Below are 27,055 nucleotides of genomic sequence, written 5' to 3'. Positions count from 1 at the left end.
AAGTTAAGAATGTTAAAAATACATACAACCAAATAAATACAAATATTGGCAGGCTGGACGTCCAGTAATAAAATACAATAATAAAATAAGGCAAATTAGTAAAAAACACAATAGTAAAAAAGCTGAAATAAAACTAATTAGGCAAGTAGTAGCTGCCCAAAAAAAAAAAACAAAAAAAAATAAATGATAGTCTATTTATGCAGACAGGTAATAAAGTGCGATTGACCGGTCATAAGTACAAGTGGTAATACGATCAAGTAAAGGCTTAATGCAGATTGTGAACAGTTCACTCTCATATGCTGTTGATCTTGCTCAGATAAGTATTGGATCACACTAGCATATGAGAGGGGTACCTGAGGTGGCCGGCGTTATGTCCGTTGGTGGGGGTGGCTGCCAGGAGCCGTGCACTCTTAGCAATACTCAAGTGCTGTGGGAAATCCCCTTGTTGAATCTTTAGTTTTTTCGGTCTTTGTCACCTATCGCAGGCTGATTTTCTTTACCGCTATCCTCTGTGAAAGCGGTGTGCGGTGCAGGCTGCTTAGGTTATTCCGGTTACCTTGGCTGTATCAGAGTGACGTCTCCGCTTACGTATATTGAGGTTTGCGTGCGGTCGTCAACAGCTGTGCTCAGGTTTGGGCTGTATCCAAAACAAAAGGAACCGATTCAGGAGCAGGGCTTACCAAACGTCTTTAAATTCACGCTTGAGGTAATAAGGTTCTTTTCCTTTGAAGGTAAAACAGTGGGCCAACTTCAACGCGTTTCCCCCCTTCAAGAAGTATTAAATGTTTGTCTTGGGTGCTATTAAATACCCCTCCTCTTGTTTGTGATTGGAGGATCTTAATACAAGGGTGTGAGTTTCCCAGGTGCCTTCTTTAAGGTGGTGCTGGTAAAATTACCATTTTCCAAGTGCACAATAGAAAGTCCTTTAATTCAGATTAGAACACAGACGAGTATTCTGTACATATAACAGTGTTAAAAAACCTCAAACTAACTATGGTCACATCTATATGTGATATGTGAACAGCGGACTAATTACATTATAGACAGGAAAATCCTATTGCCAAAAAGTGCTTTTTCTTTTTCTATAGCTTGCAAGGTGATTAATTACTGTTTAGACAGGAGATTCCTATTGCCAAAAAGCGCTATTTCTCTTTGTTTTTAGCAGTATATAGCTTGCAGGGTGTGGACCTCTACGGATAAGAGGCAATATATATAAATTATATAAAGAAGTATAATTAAAGAAATAAAAATAAAAGTATTTGTTAAAAATTATGTATAGCGATTTCAAAATTTATAGCTAATGTTGCTCGGACATTCACTCTATCAGTCAAACATGAATGGTGTTAGATCTAATTCTGAGTTAAGCCCTAAGGGGTGTAAGGTCTTCATGTTATATATTAGTTCTGCTTCTTTTTTAAGTAGCTTTGTCTCATAATTACCTCCTCTCCAATCAGGTTTCACTTTCATTATACCCCAAAAGGAAAGGTCTTTTATTCTATTATTGTGTACATCTCTAAAATGTTTATATAAGTGCGTTTCCATTTTTCCTTTCTCTATTATGCAGAGATGTTCTCTTATTCGTTCCCTTAATGTTCTTGAGGTCTCCCCCAAGTATTGTTTTTTACAGCTACATTGTAGTAAATACATTATACCCTTATCGGTACAACGTATGGTGTCTCTAATAGGGAATATCTCACCGGTTTGTGTTGATTCATATTCTTTAATTTTACTGCTATAATTGCAGGATCTACAGCAATGGCATGGGAAAAAACCGCATAGTGGGTTACCTGATAGGTCCTGTTCTTTTAAATTATGTTTTGTTTTAAATTCACTCGGTGCTAGCATAGTTTTTAAATTTCTAGCTTTTTTGTAGATGAATTTCGGATTTTTTGAAATTTTATCTCCTATAATGGGATCCTCTCTGACATGATGCCAATGTTTTCTAATAATTTTCTCTATTCTTTTATGTTCTCCATTGTATTGTGTTATAAAGGGGACTGTTATCTCATCAGTATCTCTACTTTCTGTTATAGTCTTGTTTTTATATGTTAATAGCTGCTGTCTATCCGTAAGCCTAATTTCTTCAAGATTGTCTTCTATTAATTTATCTTCATATCCTTTTTCACCAAATTTTAGACTCAAGATTTTTGCTTGTTCCTCGTAGTCCATTACACTGGAACAGTTCTTTCTTATTCGTAGGAACTGCGCTCTGGGGATATTATTTTTCCATTTTGGCAAATGGCAACTATCTGCGTGTATAAAGTTGTTTGAGTCAACTTTCTTAAAAAAGGTTTTAGTAATAAATTTGTCTGTTTCTAGTATAATGTCAAGATCTAGAAAATAGATTTTTTCTTTACTTAGTTCATAAGTGAAAGACAGTCCTTTATCATTAGTATTCATAGCAGTGAAAAATTCAATTAGCGAGGTATTATTTCCCTTCCAAATTATTAAAATATCATCTATGTATCTTTTGTAAGACACCAGGTTTTGCGCCAAGCCACTAGAACTCAGAAATTCGGTTTCCCAATCTCCCATAAAAAGGTTCGCGTAGCTTGGCGCAAACCTGGTGCCCATGGCTGTCCCTTTTATTTGTAGGTACATCTTCTGGTTGAATGAGAAGATATTATTCTCCAATATAAACCTTATACTGTCAAGTATGAATTCTTTGCTCTTTGTCTATAGTGTTGTCTTTTAGAAGAAATTTAGAGACCGCCTTAATACCTAATTCGTGGGAAATATTCGTATAGAGAGAAGTCACATCACATGTTGCCATTATTATTTCTCCTTCTACTTTCAAATTATCCAGTAGTTGTAAAACTTGTGTTGAGTCTCTTAGGAAAGAAGGCAATTGTCTTACATATTTTTGGAGAAATTTATCAATATACTGTGACAAATTTGCGGTTAATGACTGTATGCCAGATATAATTGGGCGGCCTGGGGGATTTTCTAAATTTTTATGTATTTTAGGCAAAAAATAAAATATTGGTATTTTTGGAAATACTGGATATAAAAAATTGTATTCTTTTAAGTTCAAAATGCCCTTTGTCTTAGCTTTATCTAGGTGCATCTTTAAAATAATTTGATCGGCTCTTGTGGGGTCTCTCTTAAGTTCCCTATATGTTAAATTGTCGTTTATTAATCTTTCTGCCTCTTTTATATAGTTCTCTTTATCCATTATGACAATTCCCCCCCCTTTGTCCGCTGGTTTGATGATTATATCTTTATTCTTTTTTAACTTTTGAAGAGTTGCATTTTCTGATTTTGTCAAATTTAGTGGAAGTTTCTTGTTTAGATTGCATTTTTCAAGATCTTTCTGGACTAATTTTTCAAAAATTTCAACATTTTTACCTTTATCATGTACCGGATAGAATCTAGATTTAGGTTTTAATTCTGTGTGTACAAATTTCGTTGTAGTTATTGTTGGCGGTTTAGTGTTAAATTCTAGGGGATGTTTCAGAAAATGTCTTTTTAACGTTAACTTTCTTACGAATTGTGTCACATTTATATGTGTCTCAAATTTATTGAGCTTTGTTGTGGGAGCAAATGTTAAACCACGTCCTAGTACTGTTTTTTCTTCCTTACTTAGCTCTATTTTACTAATGTTAAAAATTCCTTGATTAGAGGGTTCTACCATATCTCTCTTCTCTCCCTGGGTCTCTTTATTTGCTCGTCTCCTTCCTCCTCTCTTTCCTCTAATGTTCTTTTTCTTTGACTCATTAGAGGAGCTAATTGGACTTTTTCTAGGATTACCCCTCTTGCATTCTCTGCTCTTGGGTTGTCCCCTAAAAAATGGGCTCCTTGGGGTAAGTCATTTCTATCTATCTTAGGTTCATTTTCCGATTTACGGGAGAGGGGTTGGTATCTATTTCTCAAGGGTATACGCCAGTTCTTTTCAAATCTCTGTTTGGTGTTATTTTGTCTTTCTAGAAATGGTCTATCTGAAGTTTTATCATTTCTCCATTCATGTTGAGGGTAGCCATTTGGTCTTTCCATGAATGGTCTCTCTAAATTCCTATCGTTTCTCCATTCATTGGGGGGGTAACTATTATAATGATTTGTAAAGCCTTTCTCAAAATCTGGAAAGTTCCTACCATGGTTGGTGTTAGTTCTTTCATGGTTGGAATAATATGACACTGGGTTGTTAAAATTCTGACTTTTCTGTGGTATGTTTTGCCACCTGTGGTTAGTCTCGTATTGGTTATCATTTCTGGGTATAATTGGTGAATTAAATGCCAACGTGTTCCTTCTTCCGTAATTCTCATTTTTCCTATGATTACTTGGTGTCCTAGGGTTAGTGACTCTTTCATTAAAGATTGTTTTTTGTTTTCTATTGTGTAATGTGTTTATATTCTCATGTGGATGTAGAGTATTTCTTTTGATGTCCTCTTCTATAGTGTTATCAGTATAATCATCTTTATCTCTTTTTAGTTTTCTCTTCTTAATTACTTGTAATTCGTTATTAGTATATTTTAGAGTTCTTATTATTTCAGTTTGTTTTTCTTTAAAGGTCTCTGAGTCTTTTCTAGTCTCTAGAGTGTCTTTGATCTCGTTTACTCTTTTATCAATATCTTTTAGACTGATGTTTCTTGCTTTTTTAATAATGTTAATTAGGGTAAAGGACGCTTTTTCTAGAGAAGTGAACCATTCATCTTGGAGGGACTCATTGAGCTCAAAGGTACATTTCTTCTCTAATCTAAAAAGGCCTCTCGGGACTATATTTAGAGCTATATATTTCTCTAAATAGTTTAACTCAGTTTTTTGTTTCACAGAGGATAGCGGTAAAGAAAATCAGCCTGCGATAGGTGACAAAGACCGAAAAAACTAAAGATTCAACAAGGGGATTTCCCACAGCTCTTGAGTATTGCTAAGAGTGCACGGCTCCTGGCAGCCACCCCCACCAACGGACATAACGCCGGCCACCTCAGGTACCCCTCTCATATGCTAGTGTGATCCAATACTTATCTGAGCAAGATCAACAGCATATGAGAGTGAACTGTTCACAATCTGCATTAAGCCTTTACTTGATCGTATTACCACTTGTACTTATGACCGGTCAATCGCACTTTATTACCTGTCTGCATAAATAGACTCTGTCATTTTTTTTTTTTTTTTGTTTTGGGCAGCTACTACTTGCCTAATTAGTTTTATTTCAGCTTTTTTACTATTGTGTTTTTTACTAATTTGCCTTATTTTATTATTGTATTTTATTACTGGACGTCCAGCCTGCCAATATTTGTATTTATTTGGTTGTATGTATTTTTAACATTCTTAACTTAAGTGTAGCCTTGTGATTACTATTGATACCTTTGCTATATTGTTCTTATTTAGGATTAACCAACATTAGTGTGTAGGAAATTTGATATACTTACCTATTGTTATTTGCTTGTTTGAGCTCATCTTTAGAGCTAGGTTATTCAGTTGTTCCACTACACACCAGACACATATGTGCAATTTTATTTAGGCTTACTGTTATATTCTTATTATTTTTTGAAATAAACATTCAAGTTTTTTATTAATAACTTTTTGGACCTTTTGTCTTATTTGCTATTTGCTCTTGATTATTATCCATTATTAATAGACTATTGTCACTTTTGCATTTTGGGTATAATCTCTCCCTCTTGCATACCTTGAGAATTACTCACATTATTTATTTAATCACCACCTAGCTGTTAGCGCCAGTACTATCTCTCCCTATATTCTAACTTCTTTTGGTCTCTGTGAGAGGGACCATTTTTGTACTTGGCTGGTAGAAATAAGCGCTGATTCTACTTCTCACCTAAAAAAATATGGTTGACACTGAGTTTTGAATGTTTGTGGGCAAATGTTTACATAACTGGGAGTGCTGATAACGTTTTTATGTGGAACGTTTTTCATGCTTAATGAGAGGGTACACATGGCTTTCTTTTTGGGTTTAGGAACCCACATGGCTAGTTTTAGACTGCTCTGGTGTGGTTCATTTGGGCTGAGAGACATCGAGTGAGATGGGCGGGGCCTATTTTTGCGCCTCAGTTATGCAGTTGTTTTTGTCAGGCAAGCTCCAACTCCGGTGGGCCCTTGTGAGCTGTATTGGGCCAAATCGAAGCTTTAACCCAGTTTTGCAGACCCTGAGGGCAGGTAGGTGCCACAGCAGGGCTGTGACGAGGTGCAGGGGGTGTTTTTCATTGATATAAACATTTTTTAATTAACCGTTTTTTCCAATATGGGTTAAGTGTTCCTTTCCTTGTGGGGCAAACTTCGCTTCATAGTTTGGATGCTTCTATCATAAAATTGGAACAATTTGATTGTTTTAAAGCAGTTTTGGAAAACTTGCATGCTTTTTTCTCTTAATGGCGCAGTACCGTTTTTTAAGATTGTTATTTTTTCACTAAATAAAGTGTTTTCAAGCCTGTTTGTGATAATTACTAGCCTGTTTAACATGTCTGACATTGAGGAAAGTCAATGTTCCATGTGTTTAGAAGCCATTGTGGAACCCTCACTTAAAATGCACTGAAAGGGCCTTAAATTGCAAAGAACATATTTTAGCTGATAAAAGTATGTTGCAGGATGATTCTCAGTCAGAAGAGAATCAGGTTATGCCATCTACTTCTCCCCAAGTGTCACAACCTTTAACGCCCGCCCAAGCGACGCCAAGGACTTCTAGTGTGTCTAATTCTTTCACCCTGCAAGATATGTCCGCAGTTATGTCTACTACCATCACTGAGGTTTTATGTAAACTGCCTGAGTTGCAGGGGAAGCGCAGTTGGTCCGGTGTGAGAGTAAATGCTGAGCCCTCTGACACTTTATTAGCCATCTCCGATGTACCCTCACAATGTTCTGAGTTGGGGGTGAGGGAATTGCTGTCTGAGGGAGAGCTTTCTGATTCAGGAACGATGTTCCCTCAAACAGACTCGGATATATGACGGCTTTGAAGTTTAAGCTAGAACACCTCCGCTTGTTGCTCAGGGAGGTTTTGGCGACTCTGGATGATTGTGACCCTATTGTAATTCCACCAGAGAAATTGTGTAAAATGGATAGATATCTAGAGGTTCCTACTTACACTAATGTTTTTTCCGATCCCTAAGAGGATTTCGGACATTGTTACGAAGGAGTGGGATAGACCATTTACTCCGTTCTCTCCCCCTCCCACTTTTAAGAAAATGTTTCCCATATCTGACACCATTCGGGATTCGTGGCAGACGGTCCCTAAGGTGGTGGGAGCTATTTCTACCCTGGCTAAGTGTACAACTATACCTATTGAGGACAGTTGTGCTTTCAAAGATCCTATGGATAAAAAATCAGATGGTCTTCTAAAGAAAATATTTATTCATCAGGGTTTTCTTCTGCAACCTATAGCGTGCATTGTTCCTGTAACTACTGCAGCTGCTTTTTGGTTCGAGGCTCTAGAGGAGGCTCTTAAGGTTGAGACCCCATTAGATGATATTCTGGACAGAATTAGGGCTCTCAAGCTAGCTAATTATTAAATTACAGATGCCGGTTTTCAACTAGCTAAATTAGCGGCAAAGAATTCATGTTTTGCCATTTTAGCGCATAGAGTCCTGGTCTGCTGATGTGTCATCAAAATCTAAGCTTTTAGCTATTCCTTTCAAGGGTAAGACCCTATTCGGGCCTGAACTGAAAGAGATCAAGGCCATGCCCTTCCTCAGGATTAGACAAATAAGATGAGGACCAAACATAATAATTTTTGTTCCTTTCGAAACTTCAAAGGTGGTCCCCCTACCTCCTCCCCTGCCGCAAAGCAGGAGGGGAATTTTGCTCAATCCAAGTCAGTCTGGAGACCTAACCAGACCTGGAATAAGGGTACACAGGCCAAGAAGCCCGCTGCTGCCACCTAGACAGCATGAAGGGTCAGCCCCCGATCCGGGACTGGATCTAGTAGGGGGCAGACTTTCTCTCTTTGCTCAGGCTTGGGCAAGAGACGTTCAGGACTCCTGGGCTTTAGAAATCGTGACCTAGGAGTATCTTCTAGACTTCAAAGATTCTCCTCCAAGGGGGAGATTTCATCTTTCATGGTTGTCTGTAAACCAGACAAAAAGAGAGGCATTCTTACGCGTGTAGAAGACCTATATACTATGGGGGTTATCTGCCCAGTTCCAAAAGCAGAACAGGGGCAGGGATTTTACTCCAATCTGTTTGTGGTTCCCAAAAAAGAGGGAACCTTCAGACCGATTTTAGATCTCAAGATCCTAAACAAAAAGATGGAGACCATTCAGACTATTTTACCAATGATCCAGGAGGATCAATATATGACCACCATGGATTTGAAGAATGCATATCTTCACATTCCTATCCACAAAGATCATCACCAGTTCCATAGGTTCGCCTTCCTGGAGAAGCATTACCAGTTTTTGGCTCTTCCCTTCTGGTTGGCCACAGCTCCCAGAATTTTCACAAAAGTGCTAGGGTCCCTTTTGGCAGTTCTAAGGCCGCGGGGCATAGCAGTGGCGCCTTATCTGGACGATATCTTAATTCAGGCGTCAACTTACCAACTAGCCAAATCTCACACAGACATCGTGTTGGCTTTTCTAAGATCTCACGGGTGGAAGGTGAACGTAAAAAGAGTTCACTTATCCCTCTCACAAGAGTTCCATTCCTAGGAACTCTGATAGATTCGGTATACATGAAATTTTTTCTGACTGAGGTCAGAAAATCAAAGATCTTAACCACCTGCCGAGCACCTCATTCCATTCCTCGGCCGTCAGTGGCCCAGTGTATGGAGGTAATTGGACTAATGGTAGCGGCAATGGACATAGTTCCGTTTGCATGCTTAGACAGTGGAATGGGGATTATGCAAATTTATCTCCTCAGATAAATCTGGATCAAGAGACCAGAGACTCTCTTCTTTGGTGGTTGTCACAGGATCATCTGTCCCAGGGAATGTGTTTCCGCAGGCCAGCATGGGTCATAGTGACAACGGACGCCAGCCTATTAGGCTGGGGTGCAGTCTGGAATTCCCTGAAAGCACAGGGGATGTGGACTCAGGAGGAGGCTCTCCTTCCAATAGATATTCTAGAACTGAGAGCGATATTCAATGCGCTTCAGGCGTGGCCTCAGCTGGCTTCGGCCAGATTCATAAGATTCCAGTCGGACAATATCACGACTGTAGCATATATCAATCATCTGGGGGGAACAAAGAGTTCGCGAGCGATGATATAGGTTTCAAAAATAATTCGATGGGCAGAGACTCACTCTTGCCATCTATCAGCAATCTATATCCCAGGAGTGGAGAACTGGGAAGCGGAAGAGGAGTGGGAGCTCCATTCGGAATCGTTTGCACAATTGATTCATCAATGGGGCACACCAGAATTGGATCTGATGGCATCTCGTCAGAATGCCAAACTTCTTTGTTACGGGTCCAGATCAAGGGATCCCCAACCTGGCTTATGTGTTTCCACCATTTCCTCTCCTTCCTCGTCTGATTGCCAGAATCAAACAGGAGAGGGCTTCGGTGATTTTGATAGCACCTGCGTGGCCACGCAGGACTTGGTGTGCAGACCTGGTGGAAATTCATCTCTACTACCATGGACTCTGCCACTGAGACAGGACCTTCTCATTCAAGGTCCGTTCCAGCATCCAAATCTAGTTTCTCTGCGGCTGACTGCCTGGAAATTGAACGCTTGATTTTATCTAAGCGAGGATTCTCTGAGTCGGTCATAGATACCTTGATTCAGGCTCAAAAGCCTGTCACTAGGAAGATTTACCATAAGATATGGCGTAAATATCTTTATTGGTGTGAATCCAAAGGCTACTTATGGAGTAAGATCAGGATTCCTAGGATTTTGTCTTTTCTCCAAGAAGGATTGGAGAAAGGGTTATCAGCTAGTTCCTTAAAGGGACAGATATTTGCTTTGTCAATTTTACTGCACAAGCGTCTGGCAGATGTTCCAGACGTTCAGTCGTTTTGTCAGGCTTTGGTTAGACTTAAGCTTGTGTTTAAACCTGTTGCTCCGCCATGGAGTTTGAATTTAGTTCTTAAAGTTCTTCAAGGGGTTCTGTTTGAACCTATGCATTCCATAGATATTAAGCTTCTATCTTGGAAAGTTCTGTTTTTAGTTGCTATCCCTTCGGCTCGAAGAGTTTCTGAACTATCTGCATTACAATGCGACTCGCCTTATCTTGTTTTCCATTCTGATAAGGTGGTTTTGCGTACCAAACCTGGATTCCTTCCTAAGGTTGTTACTAATAAGAATATTAATCAGGAAATTGTTGTTTCTTCCCTGTGTCCTAATCCTTCCTCTAAGAAGGAGTGTCTGTTGCACAACTTGGATGTGGTTCGTGCTTTGAAGTTTTACTTGCAAGGGACCAAAGATTTCAGTCAAACATCTTCTCTGTTTGTTTTCTATTCTGAAAAACGTAGAGGTCAAAAAGCTACGGCTACCTCTCTTTTTGGCTGAAAAGCATCATCCGTTTGACATACGAGACTGCTGGACAGCAGCCTCCTGAAAGAATTATAGCTCACTCTACTAGAGCGATGGCTTCCACATGGGCTTTTAAAAATGATGCTTCTGTTGAACAGATTTGTAAGGCTGCGACTTGGTCTTCACTTCATACCTTTTCCAAATTTTACAAATTTGATACTTTTTCCTCTTCGGAGGCTATTTTTGGGAGAATAGTTCTTCAAGCAGTGGTGCCTTCTGTTTAGGCATCTGTCTTGTCCCTCACGTTCATCCGTGTCCTGTAGCTTTGGTATTGTATCCGTGTCCTGTAGCTTTTGGTATTGTATTGTAAAGGATGAATCCGTGGACTTGTCGTATCTTATAGAAGAAAAGTAAATTTATGCTTACCTGATAAATTGATTTCTTCTATGATACGACGAGTCCACGGCCCGCCCTGTCAATTTAAGACAGATTATATTTTTTTGATTTAAAACTTCAGTCACCTCTGCACCTTTTTAGTTTCTCCTTTTTCTTCCTGTACCTTCGGTCGAATGACTGGGGGGTGGGGTCAAGGGAGGAGCTATATAGACAGCTCTGCTGTGGTGCTCTTTGCCACTTCCTGTTAGCAGGACGGTAATATCCCACAAGTAAAGGATGAATCCGTGGACTCGTTGTATAATAGAAGAAATCAATTTATCAGGTAAGCATAAATTTACTTTTTATGCTGCATGCACACATTGACATCTTGTGCATACTTCATATGTTGCTTGCATAGTAAGCTATGACAGCTTTTACTAAGATTTGTTTGCTATTCCATATGTATTGTAAAATTGCTTCTTATCCTTATTGAAATACATTGATGTATGATGTCCATTTTGACTTTAATATCCTTCGAATAATTATGGCTATTTGGATGAACAACATTGATTTAAAAGTATTTGTTGGTTGGGTTTTTTTTATACCAATTTCAAACAAAGGAACATTATAATGCTCTTCTGTGTTTTAAACAAATCATATGAGGTTGCTTATTAAAGACATGTTATTTACGTTCTTTCCTGATTTGTTTTGAGGTGTATTTTTTTCAGGAGTTGCCGTTTTTAAAATAGGACCTTCTTTAGTCAGATATTGCTTCCTGTGAAGCCAGAGCAGCAATTCAGCAATGTTCATGTTAAAACATTTTTCATTTCTATTTCTTTAATCCAGCAATCAGTTTAAGAAGTTTCCACAGATGACCTCATATCACAGAATGCTTTTACATCGTGCCGCTGCTTACTTTGGCATGGATCATAATGTAGACCAAACTGGCAAAGCCGTGATCATCAATAAAACAAATAACACACGAATGTAAGCTTAATGATAGATGGGTTTAATAAATAGTGGTGGCTTCTTTTTATTTGTGTTTTATGTGCTTTAATATGTGTTGTGTTTAAAGATTTTGAAACAAATGTTTGTTTAGAACTGTCAGAAAGAAATGCTCATTTGAAGTTCTAAAGAGTTAATTTCTCTTTCCTACAGGTGGTTAGAGTCCACGATCCATTACTCTTGGGAATTACTCTTCTCTACCACTATTAGGAGGCAAAGATTCCCAAACCCCAAGGGCTCTATAAAACCCCTCACACATACCTTAGTCTTTACTTTGCCTCCGCTGGAGGTGGTTGAAGGATGAAAATGTGCGTTTTATTCTTCAGAGAGAGGGGTTTTCAGTCTATATTGAGGCCTGGTTTCCCATCAGAGTACAGTGCTTGTCAGAAGGATGTATATTAGTTTTAGTTATTTGTAGAGTGCCAACAGGTTCTGCAGAGCTAAAGACATGGGTCTAATATGCAAGGTGACAGTTATGAGAGACAAAGGGATAGAGGACCCTGCCAAGAGTTTCACTGTTATAAATCATCTCACATGAAAGTGATCTACAAAACAGCTAGGCTCGCATGCTTACGTGCTAATGGGTTCAAGGGATACCTAAAGGAGGAGAGGAACTAAGATAGAAAGATGTTAGTGTATATTATATGCATCCCTAAACAGTCTTTAAAGAGCGCTTGAAAATTTGAAAATTAGGGGAGAGTCATGACGAGCGAGGCAGAGAGTTCCACAAAATAAGGGCCAGTCTAGATAAGTATTGTAGACAGAAATGTGAGAAGGTAAGGAGATGAGGAGAGAAAGGAGGTCATGAGCGATCGGGATGGCGAGTATCTGGAGACTAGATCAGAGATATAGGGTGGAGCAGTGTTTTTGAGAGCTTTAAAAGTTAGTCAGTATTTTATGTTTTATTCTTGAGGTTAGAGGAAGCCAGTGAAGGAACTGGCAGGGAGGTGCAGCAGATAAGGAGCGACTTGTAAGGAAGATCAGCCTGGGAGAAACATTTATTATAAATTTTAAGGGAGATAGATGGCAGCTAGGGAGGCAGGAGAGAATAGAGTTGCAATATTCAAGGCAGGAAATGATTAGAGAGTGGATTAAAGTCTTAGTTGTGTCTTGTGTTAGGAAGCAGCACATTTTGGAGATGTTTTTTAAGGTGGATGCGGCAAGAATTGGCCAAAGACTGGATGTGGGGAGTGAAAGAGAGATCTGAGTCAAGTATGACCCCAAGACATCAGGCATTCGGAGTTGGGGTAATGATGTTATTATCAACAGTTAGAGAAAGTTGGGGATAGGGATTTTGGAAGAAGGGGGAAAAATAAGGAGCTCCGTTTTTGAGACATTTAGCTTAGGTATTAAGAGGACATCCAGGATGAAATATTAGAAAGACAATTAGTGACATGTGGGTATGGTTTGGGATATTTTTCCCCCCCCACCTCATGGAAAATGTTTCATAAACCCTCTATAATTGGTTGCAAGGACTTGTCTTTTTCCCCCCTTTATGGATCTACAATATACTCCTATTCCATAACCTCTGCTGATATGTTTCAGTACTGGTTTGGCTGTCTGCTGGTTTTTTGCTAGTGGAGAGTCTTTTGGTAAGTATCAAACTACAAAAGGATCAAATACATAAGGATATTTGAGTTATTTCAGAAAGGTGGTAGACCTGAACTGTGAATTAGTTTCACTACAGAAATTGAATAGTTAAAGGTTTGAGTTAATTTACATTCTTTTGTATTCTGGTTTTTAGTATTGCAATTAGATAACAATTAGATTGTTTGCATAGGTGAGCAATTAGGAGGGACCCCACCCTATCTTTCTGAGGGTATTTAAAGAGATCTGTTTAGCTCTGCTAAACATTTAGCTCTGCTTCTTAGCAAAGAGATCAAACTACAAAAGGATCAAATACATAAGGATATTTGAGTTATTTCAGAAAGGTATATAACATTTCTCTTTTAAATTGTTGTTACTTGAATAGTTTGTACTTTCAGATAATATATTTTGTATTTCTATTAACTTTATATTTTGTTTTTTTATAGGTGGTAGACCTGAACTGTGAATTAGTTTCACTACAGAAATTGAATAGTTAAAGGTTTGAGTTAATTTACATTCTTTTGTATTCTGGTTTTTAGTATTGCAATTAGATAACAATTAGATTGTTTGCATAGGTGAGCAATTAGGAGGGACCCCACCCTATCTTTCTGAGGGTATTTAAAGAGATCTGTTTACCTCTGCTAAACATTTAGCTCTGCTTCTTAGCAAAGAGATCAAACTACAAAAGGATCAAATACATAAGGATATTTGAGTTATTTCAGGAGTTATTCAGGGTTATTCAGGCTTATTCAGTAGTAAATAATACTTATATTTTTCTTATTGTTAAAGTGTTGCATAGTTTAAAATGTCTCAGATACAGTGCAATGGGTGTTTTGCACTTTTTAATCGTTCTACTTTTTGGAGATTTAGGGGCTGTCCTGTTTGTAAGCAGTTTTCCCTGTTAAGGGAGGAAATAGCTAAACTTCAAGCTAAGGTAAGTAACATACCTGTTACCTCTACAAAGCTGCCTCAGAAAGAAGCCCCTCTACCCCAGAGATCAGCAAGGAGAGGCAGATGGATCACTGTAGGCTCTGGAAGAATTAGAACAGTAGACCAGAAGCATTGCCCACAACCTCTGCCATTGCAAAACTCCTATGCTGCTCTTGCCGAATATACTTGTGATGAGGAGATTGCTGTTTCTGAGCCCTCTGAAGCTGTAACAGGTAATTTAAATCTATTGGCACCTGATTCTCCAGGTAACATAACACAGGAAAGAACTGCAGATGTGTTTTTGAGAAAAAGACTGTTAGTGGGTGACTCTATTTTGAGGAATGTGTATTTAGGTGAAAGTAAAGGAGAAACAAGGGAGGTTAGATGTCTTCCAGGAGCTACTGCTCACAGGGATAAGAATCGTATTTTGAGAATTGTTAAGGCAGCAGAAAAGGGAAGTGAGTTAGATGTGATTGTACATTTAGGAACAAATGATCTGGCTAGTAATCATGTTGCTGCTGTTCAGAAAGAGTTTTGTGACCTAGGTAATCATTTAGAGACTGTGGCATCAACTCTATCATTTTCTGCTATTTTACCTGTGTATGGCCAGGAAGCAGGAAAGATGGAGTGGATAACAACATTTAATTCTTGGTTAGATAAGTGGTGCAGGGAACGAGGATTTGGTTTTATTGGCCATTATAGCTCTGTTTGGAAAGATACTAGGTTATTTAGGAGAGATGGCTTGCATTTGGATGCTAAAGGAACAGATTATCTGGGAGAGGAGTTTAAATACTTTATTAGAAATCATTTAAACTAATAAAGGGGGGTAGCATTAATATATCCACCTGCCCCCCACAGCATGCCAAAACTGTTAGTCCAAGTAACAATTCTAGAAATTCTAGTAGAAAAATTCTTCGTGCCATGAGCACAAATGCTCGCAGCTTAGGAAATAAATTACCTGAACTCATTTCAATAATGACTAGGGACAACTTGGATTTAGTAGCTATAACAGAAACATGGTACAATGATTTGCATGACTGGGACATAGTCATACCTGGATACAGGTTATTTAAAAAGAACAGAGTAGGAAAGAAAGGTGGAGGAGTTGCTTTGTATGTAAATGAAAATATAAAGGTTACTGAAATTGTAGGAACAAATGATGAGGTGGAAAGTATTTGGGTGACTTTGGAAATTGGAGATAAAAATGTTTTTAGAATAGGGGTTGTATATAGGCCTCCATTGCAGGATGAAAAACTGGACAATCTGTTATTAGATGAAATAACCAAAATGACCATGAAGGGTAAGGTTATAGTACTGGGGGACTTTAATTTGCCAGATATAGACTGGAAGATTCCTTCTGCCAGATCGGCTAGAAGCAGGTATATTCTTGAATCTCTGCTAGGGGAATCACTTGAACAATTAGTCAAGGAACCAACTCGTAAGGAAGCTATATTAGATCTAATACTTACAAACAGTGATACAGTTTCAGATGTGTCTGTAGGTGAGAACTTAGGATCCAGTGATCATCAATCTGTTTGGTTTAGTATTCATGTTCAGGAACTGTCCACCCAGACTAAAACAAAAGTTTTAGACTTTAGGATGGCAGATTTTTCATTAATGGGAGAATACCTAAAGAACTATTTAAAGGGGAAAACTCTTATTACAGGGGTTCAAGAACAGTGGGAATTTGTGAAAGGTGCCATTTTAGATGCAACCGCACACTGTATTAGACATGTCTGTAAAAGTAAAAGAAAGCGGAAACCAATTTGGTTTTCCAAAGAAGTAGCACATGCTGTAAAGACAAAAAAGATAGCTTATAAAAATTACAGACACACACAAGCAGATGATGATATGAAAATATGGAGACTCCAACAAAAAAAGACTAAGCAGTTAATTAGGAAGGTTAAAGCTCATGCAGAAGAGAAGATAGCACAGTCAGTAAAACATGGGGACAAAACATTCTTTAGATATATCAGTGAAAGAAGAAAAAATAAGGTAGGAATAGTAAAATTGAAATCAGTTGATGGTAGAATAATAGAAGGAGATAAGCAGATTGCAGACTGTCTCAATGATTACTTCTGTTCTGTTTTCACTAAAGATTGTGAAGATACAATGTCTACATTAAGGGATGCAACGCAAAATAGAAACAAGCTTAACAGTAATCTTTTTACAGAGGATGAGGTTTTGTTAGCATTATCAAAAATAAATGTTACAAAGGCAGTGGGTCCTGATAATATTCATCCAAGGGTTTTAAAAGAACTTTGATCAGTGCTAACTGTCCCATTAACTGATCTGTTTAATCAGTCACTATTAACAGGAGCTGTCCCAGATGATTGGAGAATAGCAAATGTAATACCCCTTCATAAAAAGGGCAGTAGAGAAGAATCTGGCAACTACAGGCCAGTTAGTTTAACTTCAGTAGTAGGGAAATTAATGGAAAGCCTCTTAAAAGAAAGAATTATGACTTACATAAAGACAAACAATTTAGAGGACCAAAATCAGCATGGTTTTACTTCAGGGAGATCATGTCAGACTAATCTAATTGACTTCTTTGATTATGTAACAAAAGTATTAGACAAGGGAGGAGCAGTTGATGTAGCATATCTAGATTTCAGCAAAGCATTTGACACCGTCCCACACAATAAACTTATTCACAAACTATATCTCCTTGGTCTAGATTCAAAAATTGTGAACTGGGTGGAATGCTGGCTTAAGGACAGAAAACAAAGTGTCTTAGTAAATGGAGTTCATTCAGCAGAGGGGGCTGTTACTAGTGGTGTTCCTCAGGGGTCAGTTCTGGGGCCTGTTTTGTTTAACATATTTATCTGCGATATCAGCAAAAGGCTACAGGGGAAAGTATGTCTCTTTGCAGATGATACAAAAATTTGCAACAGAGTGGATGTTCCAGGGGGTTAGACAAAATGAGAAGTGATATACAACAATTGGAGGATTGGACAAATGACTGGGGTCTAAAGTTTAACACAGCAAAGTGTAAAATAATGCATTTAGGGAAGAAAAATCCAAATGTTAATTACAGACTCAATGACACTTTACTGACTGTTACAGACGAGGAACAGGACTTGGGAATTATTATTTCAGATGATTTAAAACTTAGTAAACAATGTAGTAATGCAGCGAGTAAGGCTAGCAGAATGCTTGGATGTATTGGTAGAGGTATTTGCAGCAGAAATAGTAAGGTTCTTATGCCACTTTATAGATCATTAGTTAGGCCTCATCTTGAGTATTGTGTGCAGTTCTGGAGACCATATCTTCAGAAGGATATTAACAAACTTGAATCTGTGCAATGGAGGGCTACCAAAATGGTACATGGTCTAAAAAATAAAACTTACCAGGATAGGCTCAATGACCTAAATATGTATAGCTTAGAGGAGAGAAGGGAAAGAGGTGATATGATAGCAACTTTCAAGTACATTAAAGGGTTTAGTAAAACTGAGGCTGTGGGTATTTTACATAAAATGGAAAATTCAAGAACAAGGGGTCATGAGCTCAAGCTAAAGGGTAGTAGATTCAGAAGTAATTTGAGGAAGCACTTCTTTACAGAAAGAGTGATTGATTTATGGAATAAACTTCCTCAAGAGGTAGTAGCAACAAACACTGTGGGGGACTTTAAAAATGCATGGGACAAGCATAGGGCTATCCTACGAACTAGATAAGTTTATACTGTTAGGTAAGGTCGGGCAGACTTGCTGGGCCTATGGCTCTTATCTGCCGTCAATATCTATGTTTCTATGTTTCTATGTTAAGTGTATCCAGTCCACGGATCATCCATTACTTGTGGGATATTCTCCTTCCCAACAGGAAGTTGCAAGAGGATCACCCACAGCAGAGCTGCTATATAGCTCCTCCCCTAACTGTCATATCCAGTCATTCTCTTGCAAGCCTCAACCAAGATGGAGGTCGTAAGAGGAGTGTGGTGTTTTATACTTAGTTTATTCTTCAATCAAAAGTTTTTTTTTTTTTAAATATAATTTTTTTATTGAGACAATCAAGCAAGGAATAAATAACAAAAAGACAAGTGCGAGTCATTACAGTTGTATACTTTCACATCATTGCGAACACATAAGGTTGTTAGTGGTAGATATGTACATGGATGGGCCTAAGTGTTCATTGGGTACAGTAAAGTAATGTTACTTGCCTATAAGTGCCATGTCTCTATTTTACGATATTAAAGGAGATGTTGAATGGAATACCAACAATGCGATATACAGCTCTCAGGTGGTTTAGCATCAACAGGTTTATACAGGAATGTACAATTGTTCAGAAATATAAACAGTAATATTGGCCTAGACACAGATATCAATACACAGTTGGACAATCATGAACGTATATGGATATGTGTATTTGTGTACGTCCAGAGGTAAGGTGAGGGGAGAGGGAAGAAAGGGGGAGGCAATGGGGTTCCCTATTAATTAGGATACGCTAGTGTTTTAGTTTAATATAATTTAATCTGGAAAGAGAGTGAGCCACGGGTGCCAAATCTGGGAGTATTGATCGACCTTATCTAGTACTCTAAAGGAGTATTGCTCCATTAGTCTAATATGTCTGATTATAGATAGTACTTGTGTGAACGACGGTGAGGTTTTATTCCTCCATGCTCTGGCTATAGCCAACTTAGTGGCCATAAAAAGATAGATCGTAAGTGTGTCAGCGTGGTTATTTAGAGTAGGTATTGGCATGTGTAGGAGGGCAATCTCCGGCAAGTAGGGGGCAATGATGTGGAAGTCATCTAAAGTGTTGTATATTTTCCTCCAGAGAGGTTGGATTTTTGGGCAAGACCACCAAATGTGGATGTGTGTGCCTGTTTGTCCACACTGCCTCCAGCAGAGTGGGGTTTGGGAGTTATAGGCAGTATGCAGGGTGACGGGAACAAGGTGCCACCTGACAGTAATTTTATAATAGAGCTCCCATAGGGTAGCACAGTGGAGTAATTTTCTAGTGAGCTGAATCCTATTGTTCCATACACTAAAATCAACTGTGAATCCGATCTCCCTCTCCCAAGCACTGTGTTGTGAAATCTTGTGGAATGGTTTAGAAGTAGACAGGAGGTTGTAGTGTAGGGACAAAGAGTGTTTAATATAGTGTGCTTTATTCCAAGATAGTTCCCATGGCGATGGAGTCCTGAGGGCTTTCTTTGGGTATCCCCAAGAACGTAGCCAAGAACTCATACGGAAGGTCTCAAACTGGAGTTTCTGGGGTATATTAAATTTGATACATAGCTGAGGGTGGGGGATCCAAACCTCTGACTCGTAGAAATCAGTAATGGTCTGGATGCGCAGGTTCTGCCATAAATCTATGTGTGCTTCTGGTAGTGAGAACAGAACTGCTGATATGGTTAAGGCGGTAGACGGGTGTGGGGAAATGTTTGGTTCATGTCGGATAGAGTCCCAGAACTTCAGTGCATCCTGTATTATGGGATACAGTCCTCCCAATTTGTGTCTATGATGCTTGGGTATCCATAAAAGATCAGATAGTTTAAGGTTGGGGGGAAGCATCGAGGACTCAGCGCAATACTAGAACTTTAATGAAGTCAGATTTCCAGTGGAATCTGTATATGTTTTGTAAGTCTTTAAGCTTCTGGGTTGGTATATTTATGTATAGAGCCTCTGTTTTGTCTATGTTCAGTTTGTAGTAACTCATGGAGCTGAATGTATCAATGATACTGAATATCGCTTCTAGGGAGTTCGCTGGGGAGGTCAGGAACAAAGTTATATCATCCGCATACAGTGAGATCTTATGTGTGTGTTTCCCAAATGTCAATCCCTCAACTCTTTGGTCTATTCGAATTGCCTGTGCTAAGGGTTCTATGGCTATCGCGAAGAGAAGGGGTGAAAGGGGGCAACCTTGTTTCGTTCCGTTAGAAATATTGAAAATGTCTGATTGGAATCCCGTACCTTTGATTCGTGCCGTAGGGTGGGAGTATAATGCTTGTATAGCCCTAATAAAGGGGGGAGGGAAGTTAAATATCTTCCTTGTTTCCCATAGATAGACCCATCTCACCCTGTCAAAGGCTTTCTCTGCATCCAGAGACAAGGCCAGGAATTGGTCCCCGCCCCTGGATGCTATGCTAAGGATATTTAATATGCGTCTAGTGGCGTCCGGGCCCTCTCTATTTGGAATGAATCCCACTTGATCTGAATGTATGAGTAAGTTAATCACTTTTGACAACCTATTGGCTAATAATTTAGCATACAGTTTTATATCGATATTCAGGAGGGAAATGGGTCTGTAACTGCTGCATAGCTCTGGGTCCTTTCCTGGTTTGGGAATTGCAACTACCGTTGCTTCAAGGAATTCTGCGTTAAAGGAGCTCTTTTGCATAATCTCCTGAAATACTCTACAGAGTATGGGGGCTAAAATGACCTGGTATGTTTTATAAAACCGTGCTGTGTAACCATCTGGGCCAGGGGATTTCCCCAATTTAAGTGAACTAATTACATTGATTACTTCCTTAGTTGTTATTGGGGCTATTAAAGAGGGGATAAGAGCTGTGTCAAGTGTAGGTAGGTGAAGGATTGTAAGATAATCAGAGATGTCCGTGGGAGAAGGAGGTGGAGTCTCCAGGTCAGATTCTATATTGTATAGTACTTGGTAAAAGTCCCTAAAGACTTGGCCTATGTCTCCTGGGGCATAGGTTGGTTGTCCATCTCTATTTTTAATGGTCAGTACCCTTGATTGTGCCGTGCGGTGTCGAAGTTTTTTAGCTAACAGGGATGAGGCCTTATTACTAAAGTGGTAGTATAATTTTTTAAATTTCTCCAATATATTGTGTGTCTTGCGTAATTCTGCATCTTGAATTTGTTTATTTTTCTCGTGGAGTTGGTCGTTTACCGTAATGGAGTATGACTCAGTGAGTTGCTGTCTCAATAGTCTGGCTTGGGTAACTAGTGAAGAGAGGACCATGCCTCTCTGTTTACGTGAATCAATCTCTATATCTATTAGGTGTCCTCTAAGTACTGCTTTGAGAGTGGCCCATAAAATCTCAGTAGTGGTCTGTTGGTTATCATTTATCTCTAGAAAACTAGCAATTTTCTCCTGTATGCTTATCTTGGTGGGCGGGTCTGTTAGTATGTAGTCTCCCAGTCGCCACTGGGGACTTGGTCTATAAAAGACATGGCCACTAAAAGACATATGTAAGGCATCATGGTCTGACCAAGAGATCGGGGCAATCTTAACGTGATATTTTATCTAATAACTTGGCATGGACGAAAAAGTAGTCTATTCTGGTATGAGATTTGTGCGGGGGAGAGTAGAAGGTAAAATCTCTTCCTTGAGGATGGAGAGATCTCCACACATCGTAAATGTCGTATTGGCAAATTAGTGATCTGAATGCCCCAGATAAGGAGTGTATAGATCTGTCTAAGGCAGAGATCTTGGGGCCCATTCTGTCTATGTTATGATCCCACAAGAGGTTGAAGTCACCTCCTAAAATTAGGGCTCCTTGTTTTATTTCTGTTAGTGTATGCAATACTTTGTTGAGGAAACGCATTTGCCTAATATTTGGAGCGTATAGGTTTGCAATAGTGACCAATTGGGTGTTTAGTCTGCAGACAGCTATGATATACCTAGCTTGGGGGTCGATTTCAGTGTGTATATGTTCTACTTTTATGTCTTTATTGAAAAGAATGGCTACTCCTCTAGATTTTGAGGTGAACGAGGCTTCTAGTACTACAGGATATCTCTTGGTTGTGCGAAGAGTATGTGGAGTAGTTGTCCAATAAGTTTCTTGGAGTAGGGCTATGCTTACTTTATGTTTTTGGAGATAATTAAAGAGTAGGCTACGCTTCGTTGGGGAATTCAGACCTTGTGTATTGAGGGATAGGATATGGAGGTGTTCCATGTTTTATTGCGTCCGGATGTGCACTGTGTGATAGCGAATGAATGGGGGGAAGTTCGAGGGGACCTCACCTCTGGATTTAGGTAGTTATGGGATCTAAATGTGTTTCTCTGTGTAGTTCAATAACCTGTGATATTGGTGAAGCTGTATATATTTAGAGTAGATAAAGAGATAAAAGAATACAGCGGGCAAGAGCCGCTTGAGGTTGAAAGGTGGGTATAGGATACCCGTATTGAGGGGGGGCGGAGTCCTAAGTGTAAGAGAAGGAGTGTTGGGGTTTCAGGGTATAAGGGCCCTCCAGGTCAGTAGTTTGGAGGGGTGGTGTTGTATTGTATTAAGGAGCTCGAGTAGTCTGTACAAAGAAAGAGAAGTATTCTTGTATGTTATGTTTGGGCAACATTTGTGTCAATAGATAAAGCATCTCAGTAGTCCTATTGCATGAAGAGAGAAGAGAGTCAAGATATACATAGAATAATGTAACTAACATTCAAATAAACTGTAAACAGTAATGGTATATATTAGGGCAGTAGATAATCTATAAAACATATCTGCTGGTAAGAGAACCTGAAATTACAAAGATAACATTTAACTGTCATACCTCAAGTACGTGTTTGAGGGTAAACCGTGTGCAACATATCTAGACAGTTACATCCATTGTCAGATATATATTTTTAATTTAAGAGTCATTCTTATACTAAGTAGTAAATATAAACAAACTTTAATCAAACTTTAATAAATTTTAATCAAACTTTAATAAGACAGCTAGCTTCACCTGCTTGTCTTCCGAGTGAGGACAGGGTCCAAATGTTCTCACTATAGTTTGGAGATTCTGCCGAACCTCATCCGATGGGGTGATCAGCGTTCTTTACAAATAAAGAAGATGTGTCTTTCATATCTTAGATCTTTACTTTAGTTGGAGACCTAAAAAGAAAAAAGTCAGTCTCGAGTGGGAATGGGGGCCTAAAAGAGCCTTTCCAATTATCAGCTGATGTGAATCTGTGTATATGAGCTAATGAAGAGTAAGATATGTACCCGTTAGTGAGCTCATATAACACCTAGACAGAAAGGTTTAGTTTTGATGAAGAAGAATCGGAATGGATGGATACTTGATGGATGGATAGCGAATGAGGCTCTTAGAATTTTCTCTCTGGTTGTGAAGTAATGTAATCTCAGGATAACATCCCTAGGAGTGTCTGCAGACGAGTTTCGTGGTCGCAAGGCTCTATGAGCCCTATCTATCAGTAATTCTTGTGGTTGGAGCGTATCTAGAATTTCTTTGAATAGCCCTTGTAGGTGGGTTGGGAGTTCTGCTGTGGTGACAGATTCTGGAATGCCACGTATCCTCAAGTTATTACGACGGGACCTGTCTTCAAGGTCTGCTAGTTTGCCTTCAAGCTCTGTAATCATTTCTGCCAGATTTTGGGAATAGGCGAGACGGTTGGAATCATCAAGAGCTAAATCTTCATGCTTCTTCTCTAGAGTTTCAGTGCGCTCATTCACTGACGATATTTCTCTTTTCAGTTCAGCAAATGATTGTCTAAACTCTTGGCGTAAAGAAGAATGATGTGTATCCATTTTTTCAGACAGGGTCTGTATGGTATTTAGAAAAGTTGTCTGGGAGAGGGAGGGGCCCTCTCTATGCCGGCTGTCTGATTTGGGGAGTCTGTTAAGTGAGGTGGGTGAATCTCTGGAGTCATCTTGCGAATTTTCTAGGTTTGAAGCATGTTTGTTATGGAAGTGATCTGTTAGAGTCCTCTTGGGGTTTTTCTGGGATCTTTGTTTTTTCCCCATCATATTTGCCATGATAAGTTGTATGGATATTGAATTCTGCAACTGACGTAGATAAACCTTGAGACAGAGTCCTTAATTTAGTTGGCTCCTGGAGGGAACCCCTATCCCGCACCCCAACTTGTTTGCCTCTAGCCTTGCATTATATTTCAGGTTTGGCCAAATTTGAATTGAGGATAAAACTGATGTAGGTAGATGTTTGAACTAGACCACACTCCCAGGGGCGTGCCCCCTATTGGGCGAAGTGGGGAAAAGGAAGTTGGTTATGACCCGCTGGTGAGGAAAGGGGGGGAGGGGGTCTAGGCTAGAGAACTCTTTATGAAGGCCTTCAGGCAACTTGGACTTGAGAGTGCAAGGTAGTGCAAGGGTTATGGTGGTATCTTATGTTACTATAAAATGATGGAGATAAGAGAGATAAAAGAGTGCCCTCAGCAAGTTTATTCTATTTTGAAAACAGAGGAGAAACTGCAATACAGTATTATCTTGCTTAGTTAGCAAACCTGGTGGGTCAGAATATGAGTAACTTATTTGTAGAGCTCTGGGATATGTTGCAGTACCTTCTATGCCACAAAATGCGGTTATATAAGGAAAACCGTTACCCCTCTTAGCAGCAGTAAATAGCCGTTTCAAATGCAGGCTTTACATGTAATATAGGTATAATGTTTGTGCCGCTTCTACAGTACTATCTGAGTTGCTTAGGAGTTCAACAGGTGGATTCATAAAACTAGGGAAATCCCCAGTCTCCAGTAGTCCTCGTAGTGTCTATTAGACAGTGTATCTGTGCATCCACTTGCGCCCGAGTAATGCAGCACTGTGTTGAGGGAGAAGGTAAGATGGCGGATTTTGGCGCCTCTTTTTTTTTTTTTTTTTCTGTTATGTAATAAAGTTAGGACCGCTTCAAGCCTCTTCTGTTAATGGGATAGTAAGGTAGTCTCCAATACCAGACAGGTATATGTGTAGTCTGCAGTCTTGTGTTGTTAGTAAGCTGTTTGTGGCGTGGGGTCTTACCGTATATAGGAGGGACTGGCTCAGCTCTTCAACCGGCTACCTATTCAAATGTCACCGGGGATCTTACACCGTGACTCCGTCGGGTAGCGGGGGTAACCGGAGTAGCCCAGTAGCAGCGCAGCAGAGGCGCGGGTCTTGTGAGGCCAGTCGCAACTTCGGTCCGTGAGTCACAGTTTGTTGGTAGGCTAAGCCACTTCTCTTGCCCCCCGTACAGCAGGAATCCTCCTCTGATCACTCCGGAGCGGAGCCCCGACCCTCCGGAGTGCAGATTGTCAGCGGCTATTTAGATGATCCAAGCAAAGAGGCTTCCCGCTGTCGTTGGGCTGGCAAGTAAAAGTCTTTCCAACTTCGGTCTCCAAACAACTATGGTGCTCTGTAGATACTACACTCTTCCCTTAAACCAACTTTTTTTGTGCTGAAACTTAGCGTAATATTAGTTAAATTAGGGTTTGTGATCAGAGCTCTGAACACAAACGTCTTCTCAGCACGGTAGTTGGCTCCGCCCCCCAAAAGTTTGTTATTTTTAAATGGTACCGGAGTGTACTGTTTCTCAGGCAGTATTTAGAAGAAGAATCTGCCTGCATTTTCTATGATCTTAGCAGAAGTAACTAAGATCCATGGCTGTTCTCACATATTCTGAGGAGTGAGTTAACTTCAGAGAGGGAATGGTGTGCAGGTTTTCCTGCAATAAGGTATGTGCAGTTAATATTTTTCTAGGGATGGAATTTGCTAGAAAATGTAAGTAAAGCCTTAAATGCAGTGATAGCAACTGGTATCAGGCTTATTAATAGAGAGACATACTCTTATAAAAATGTAATATAAAACGTTTGCTGGCATGTTTAATCGTTTTTATATGTATTTGTTGATAAAACTTATTGGGGCCTAGTTTTTTTCCACATGACTGGCTTGAATTTTGCCTAGAAACAGTTTCCTTAGGCTTTCCACTGTTGTAATATGAGTGGGAGGGGCCTATTTTAGCGGTTTTTTGCACTGCAAAAATTACAGACACAGACATCCAGCTTCTTCCTGCATGATCCAGGACATCTCTGGAGGGCTCAAAAGGCTTCAAAGTCGTTTTTGAGGGAGGTAAAAAGCCACAGTAGAGCTGTGGCAGTTGTTGTGACTGTTTGAAAAAAAAAAACGTTTTTGTCTTTTATTATTCAGTTTTGGGTATTAAGGGGTTAATCATCCATTTGCAAGTGGGTGCAATGCTCTGCTAACTTGTTACATACACTGTAAAAATTCCGTTAGTGTAACTGCCTTTTTTCACTGTTATTTCAAATTTTGACAAAATTTTGTGTTTCTTAAAGGTGCAGTAACATTTTTTATATTGCTTGTAAACTTGTTTAAAGTGTTTTCCAAGCTTGCTAGTCTCATTGCTAGTCTGTTTAAACATGTCTGACACAGAGGAAACTACTTGTTCATTATGTTTGAAAGCCATGGTGGAGCCCCATAGGAGAATGTGTACTAAATGTATTGATTTCACCTTAAACAGTAAAGATCAGTCTTTAACTATAAAAGAAATATCACCAGAAGATTCTGACGAGGGGGAAGTTATGCCGACTAACTCTCCCCACGTGTCAGACCCTTCGCCTCCCGCTCAGGGGATGCACGCTAATATGGCGCCAATTACATCAGGGACGCCCATAGCGATTACCTTGCAGGACATGGCTGCAATCATGAATAATACCCTGTCAGAGGTATTATCCAGGTTGCCTGAATTAAGAGGCAAGCGCGATTGCTCTGGGGTTAGGAGACATACAGAGCGCGCAGATGCTGTAAGGGCCATGTCTGATACTGCGTCACAATATGCAGATCATGAGGACGGAGAGCTTCAGTCTGTGGGTGACATCTCTGATTCGGGGAAACCCGATTCAGAGATTTCTAATTTTAAATTTAAGCTTGAGAACCTCCGTGTGTTGCTTGGGGAGGTATTAGCTGCTCTGAATGACTGTAACACAGTTGCAGTACCAGAGAAATTGTGTAGGCTGGATAAATACTATGCGGTACCGGTGTGTACTGATGTTTTTCCTATACCTAAAAGGCTTACAGAAATTATTAGCAAGGAGTGGAATAGACCGGGTGTGCCTTTTTCCCCACCTCCTATATTTAGAAAAATGTTTCCAATAGACGCCACTACGCGGGACTTATG

At 39.5% G+C, this 27,055-nt stretch overlaps 1 protein-coding gene across 1 annotated transcript in view; it reads left to right on the top strand.

The window, feature by feature from the left end:
• Positions 1-27,055, top strand: part of R3HDM2 (R3H domain containing 2) — a 150,974-nt gene that overhangs the window by 31,849 nt on the left and 92,070 nt on the right. The window contains exon 3 of the mRNA XM_053708181.1: positions 11,577-11,717. Coding sequence (XP_053564156.1) covers positions 11,577-11,717 — 141 coding nt within the window. The remainder of the gene's footprint in view (positions 1-11,576; positions 11,718-27,055) is intronic.

This window comes from Bombina bombina, chromosome 3, assembly GCF_027579735.1.
Source record: "Bombina bombina isolate aBomBom1 chromosome 3, aBomBom1.pri, whole genome shotgun sequence".
In the NCBI taxonomy this organism is placed as follows: Eukaryota; Metazoa; Chordata; class Amphibia; order Anura; family Bombinatoridae; genus Bombina; species Bombina bombina.
Note: the sequence above shows the minus strand (reverse complement) of the source record. Positions and strands in the feature narration are given on the sequence as shown.